At 44.9% G+C, this 5,369-nt stretch overlaps 1 protein-coding gene across 2 annotated transcripts; it reads left to right on the top strand.

The window, feature by feature from the left end:
* Nucleotides 1–271: 271 nt before the first annotated feature.
* LOC122044367 lies at nt 272–4,975 on the top strand. 2 transcript variants are annotated; one of them, XM_042604867.1, is made up of 2 exons: nt 272–1,541; nt 4,915–4,975. In XM_042604867.1, the coding sequence occupies exon 1, from the start codon at nt 350–352 to the stop codon at nt 1,508–1,510; it is 1,161 nt and encodes a 386-aa protein (XP_042460801.1). In that variant the 5' UTR covers nt 272–349; the 3' UTR covers nt 1,511–1,541; nt 4,915–4,975. The 2 variants fall into 2 exon arrangements, with proteins under 2 accessions (XP_042460801.1, XP_042460799.1); XM_042604865.1 differs by having other exon boundaries at nt 272–1,554; nt 4,915–4,973.
* The last annotated feature ends 394 nt before the right edge of the window (nt 4,976–5,369 follow it).

Raw genomic sequence — 5,369 nt, 5'->3', positions numbered from 1 at the left:
TTATATGCTAGTTACTATTTCAAAGATTAGTAGTCGTTCATGATTTACCTTCTTCATATTGATTTTGAGACGAAAAATACTGGAGACCAACAGATTCATCATTTTGACACCATTGTTTATTAATATTTGACACTGTTTTACATAGTGTTTGTTCCAGAGCTACGAAGCGAGGGAGAAGTAAACGTTGTCAACCTTCATGGGGTTTTTAAAAGAAAACTAAAAGCGTTATTATAAAATTCCGTATAAATGAGGGACGAAGGGGCAACTTTTTCAACGAACCAAATTTTGGTCGAAAGATCTCTACTGCCGTCGTTAGGTCGAGCAGTTCGTTTACAGAGCGAAATCAACAATGTTTCGACGTCTCTGCGCCGCCATCCACCGTCGACTTCAAGTGACTACCACTCTCGGCCATCGTCGGATCATCGCCCCCTCCCGCCCACACTTTCTGGGATCCGTCAAACCCTATTCTGCTTCCTCTGTCGGCGCCGACGATCCCTCATCCCTGACCGCTTCTTCCCTCATGAGATCGTGCGGGATCTCCGACCGTGCCGCCCTCTCCATCTCCAAGAAAGTCCAGCTCGACACCCTCGACAAAGCGCTCTCGGTTCTCACCCTCCTCAAGGACTACGGCTTCGACGAAGCCCATCTCGTCCGCCTCGTCGACCGCCTTCCCGGTGTTCTCGTGATGGACGTCGAGAAGATCTTGAAGCCAAAGCTGGAGCTCTTCCGCGGGATCAGCCTCGTCGGAACCGCCCTCCCGGAGATCCTGTCAGCTAGGCCCATTCTGCTCAGACGCAGCTTAGAGAAGCGATTGCTCCCCAACTCTGAGCTCCTCAAATCAATTTTGATAACGAATGCGAACCTTGTGAATGCCATAAAGAACTCACCTTGGTTGATGGCCGTAGACATCAGAACCAAAGTGCTTCCCAAGGTCGATGCTCTGCGCGCACACTGCGTGCCGGATGATGTAATCTTTCTGCTTTTGACCCATTACGGCCACACTTTGCTGACAGATACAAATCGATTCAATGAGGCCTTTGACAAGATCAAGAATATGGGAATCTGTCCGAAGAAAACTACTTTCGCCCGTGCACTCGGGGTGCTTGCTCTGTTGCCCGAGAAGAAGTGGGTGGAGAAAGTGGAGACCTTTATGGGATTGGGATGGTCACAGGATAATGTCCTGGAGGCCTTCTCAAAACAGCCTCACATTGTGCGGATATCGACTGAGAAGACAAGGAAGACTGTGAAGTTTGTGGAAGAGAAGCTGGGATGGACGCCGGAGCACACAGTGAAGAATCCAACTATCCTGTTGTTGAGCCTGGAGAAGAGGTTGATGCCCAGGTATGCCGTCCTGCACATTCTTATGCACAAGGGATTGATCAAGGCTGGCTTCAAAGGGAGTCATTTCCTGGTTTCGAATGAGAAGTTCATGATGCAATTTGTGACCAAGTATCAAGATAAAGTTCCAGAAATTGTTGAAGCTATCAAAGGAGTGAAATCTTGTAGTTGACAAGGAAACTCCGCTGTTAGACAAGCCAATTGTAAGCAGTCAAGGTTTTCTTCTTACACAATCTCTTGAGATGATCTGAATTGTTGCATGCATCTTTGCTAGATTTTGTTGTAAACTCAATTTATGGCATGTTACTTTTGCTTCAAATATGATCGAGATGAATACTATTAAGCTTTTGAAAGTTGATTTTTTATTGAAGGAATTAGTTTAGTGTCATAGAAATACTTGGCATGTTTATCCTTTGTTTGAGCTTGGGCAATTGTTCCTTGATCATGAGCTCTTACAGCTACAGAAAATAGTCCAAGTGCTTCAAAATGTTAGGATGGTAAATTTGTAGGTCAGCATTAGTGTGGACATCATCCAATTCAGATCATCTCAATCTGCCAAACATATGGTGATCTCGTCCGGAAGCTGAGTCGGATGAAGGCGAGTCTCGATGTACTGGGGGTTCACGGAAAGTCGCTGCGGCGTCCGATCTATCTGACACTCTCCGGAAGGGTTCATACGGGCGGATGACGAAGAATGATGATCAGGATGATGACACAAGGACTTTGCACACACTCAGACGAGCTTCCGAGTCATTGGAGACCAGAAATTAGGGAAAAAGTCTCCGGGTCAGGCTCTCCGACACTCAAGTCAGGTACTTTTTCCCCAGAAGCATAGAGAAAGGACGGAAAGAGAAGACGAGTAAGAAATGACGAGTGAGCGTACCTACGTAAGAGACAAAGCATCCCTTTTAATACTGCAACAGATGTTTCTGGGGTCTGGTGGGTGTCAGGGAATGTCGACTGTCAGGCTTTGTCTGACGGTTAATGACATGCGACATTTTCTCATAGGCCGACGGCAAGACAAAAGGGGTAATGAGCCCCGACTGTTGGTATATTCCCTGACACTCTGATTATTCTCTGACAGGCAGTTGCGATTCCCTTGCTTGTTTGTCATGTAGTGCCTGGTATCTTCCGCTCGTGATTGCTAAGCTGGGTCTTTGCACTTGCTAACCTCGATCTGATATCTTGCCAACTCCGATTTGATATCGCCTCCCGACCTTAGTTCGGTTCTGTTTATCCCAACCCCAAAGTTGTATGTCTGACTTCATCCAACCCGACCTGTATGCCTGCATCCAATTCTGCTTATCTTGGACCATGAGGCTATGAGTCCCGACCTGTATCTTTAGCTGGCACATCTTGACCTGCACGTTTCATTGATCCATGTATCCCGAGCCATAAGACTATAAATCCTGATCTGTATCTTTGACTAACACATCCCGACCTGTACATTTCATCGATCCAAGTATCCTGAGCCATAAGGCTATAAATCCTGACCTGTATGCATCGGTCTGCTTCCGCTTATCTTGAGTTCCGATCTGTACTCTTTGATCCCTTTATCTAATGTCGTGAGGATATAAGTCCCGACTTGTATCCTCGGTAAGCACACTCCCGACCTGTACGCTTGTGCATGTATCTTGTGCCGTAAGGCTAGAAGTCTCGACCTGTATCCTTGGTAAGCACACTCCCAACTTGTACGTTTGTCGATGTATCTTGTGTCGTAAGGCTAGAAGTCTCGACCCGTATCCTGGGTAGACATCACCTACCCACCTGCTTCTGTCCTCTGTAATCTATGGTTCGTACGTCCCGACCTGTACGCCAGGTCTGTATACCGATCTGCTTCGGTCCTCTGTAATCTATAGTTCGTACGCGCCGACCTGTACGCCAGGTCTGTATATCGGCCTGCTTTTGTCCTCTGTATTCTATGATTCGTACCTCCCGACCTATAAGCTAGATTTATATATCGATCTGCTTCTGTCCTCTGTAATCCCTGGTTCGTACGTCCCGACTTGTACATTTGTCGATGTATCTTACGCCGCAAGGCTAGAAGTCTCGACCCGTATCCTTAGTAGACATCACCTACCAACCTGCTTCTGTCCTCTTGTAACGCCCGAAAATTCTCAAAACTATATTATAAATATTCTATGATTTTTCTGAAATTTTTAGATATTTTTCCGGAATTTTCCGAGTAGCGGAAGCCGCAAAAATAATTAGAACCGCAAAATAGCTTAGGCGGGAATCGAACCCGGAACCTCTCGGATCCGATAACTTTTAGTTAGCCTTAGTAACCGGTGAACCCAGCAGGGCCGTGCTGAAAGGAAGAGGAATCAATTATATTTATATTAGAGTTGAGTTCAATTATCCACTTAATATAAATAGAAGAGTTAGGTTGGGTTTGGTTTATTTTAGAATTTGGTTCGGCAAACTCCTCCCCTCCAAACCCTCACGCCGAACACCCTTCTTCTCTCCTTCTCTCGGTGCCAACCACAAGGAAGACCTAGGGTTCTCTCCCTAGGGCCCCAAGGACATCTTCCGGCAATAACTCCAGCACGAGGACGCTCTCCTTCGCGAAGGGAACGCTTAGACGCGAGAAGATCGTCGAGAAGTCGTCTCCACCAGAAATTCTAGCGATTAGAATTGTAAGGAAATTAGCGTACGAGGTAAGAAACCTCTCACCTGCAGTATAAGTAGCTCCGTTTGGGTTTTCTACGCATTAATTTAGCTATACGCAGATTTTTATCGACGCTTAGCGTGAAATTGATCCTCCTCGCAGGTTTAGGGATTTAGTGAGCACTTCTAGATGGGCCGGACACGTAATCCCTCTTCAGTGGGGGTTTCTAGACGTTGTCGGGTGCCTAGAAGTGGTCTCCCTAATAGAGAGGAGAGTTGGGACACACTAAGTGTTCGATAAAATAGCTAGTTAAGTAAAAATGCAAATTAGGCATTTTAATGATTGAATGCATTAGAAGCATCTAAATCGAAATCAGTTTATTCTAGCTTATATGGGACTACGGTCCAATGGGTGGGCTCCCACGCCTCGGGTTCGAATAACCTAGCTTTAGGTTCGATAACCTAGAAAAAAGAATTTAGAACAGTTTAGTCAGATTCAAGATTTTACTTTCGGCAATCGCATCGGATTAGATATCCATTGGGTTGGACTCCCAGCCCTAGGTTCGATAACCTAGTAAACCTTACTAAATTCGGACTTGCAAACCCGGATTTAGTTAGGGATGCGTGCAGTCGGGCCCAACAGCACATGATTATTATTTTGATCTACTATGCTATTAGTTTTCAAAACTCATAAAATCAGTTATGTTAGTTGAGTTTGATTTCAGCTTCAGGTTACCTTCAGTTAGCTTAGTTCTCTATTATTGTTCTATGTGATTAGCTTGCTATGCCATGTTTCAGCTTACATGTTCAGTTATTTCAGTTTATGCTTGCAACCATAGTATGCCATGCCAGGACATGTTTTCAAATAGCATTCTTTAAAAGCATGTTTGCATCGTTGCATGTTTTAGTGAGGTAGTTGGTTTCTTACTAAGCTTTAAGCTTATAGATTCTACTTTCCTTATACTGCAGATAAAGGTAAAGGGAAAATGGACTAGCAGAGGAAGCTGGAGTTCAATGCAAAGATGGTGTGTGTGGCAGGAACTGGAATAAAAGATTCTCAGGGGTTTTAGCAAGCTTAAATAGTTGAATTCTTAGTATTTCTTCTTTCATGCATTTTTAGACCTTAGAATGTTTAAACCATGGGAGATTTATTTAGTTTGTTAGTAATTATGTTAGAATACTGGTTAATAGTTGCTAGAATATATTCTAATTGATTTTAGAATTGTTGTGTGAGGTTTTGGCACGCCAGAGTGCCGAAATCAGAGTTCCAGTGCGAAATCAGAAACTCCGATCGATCCATGGATCGATCTGGGGTCCCCGATCGACCCATGGGTCGATTGAGGGCTGATTCCGCGAACAGAAGGTTTCTGGATCGATCAGCCGATCGATCCAGTCACATTCTGCCACGAACAGAAGGCCTCTGG

The sequence above is a fragment of the Zingiber officinale genome, chromosome 2A, assembly GCF_018446385.1.
Source record: "Zingiber officinale cultivar Zhangliang chromosome 2A, Zo_v1.1, whole genome shotgun sequence".
NCBI lineage: Eukaryota > Viridiplantae > Streptophyta > Magnoliopsida > Zingiberales > Zingiberaceae > Zingiber > Zingiber officinale.
The sequence above is the reverse complement of the archived record's forward strand: the minus strand, read 5'-3'. Positions and strand labels throughout refer to the sequence as shown.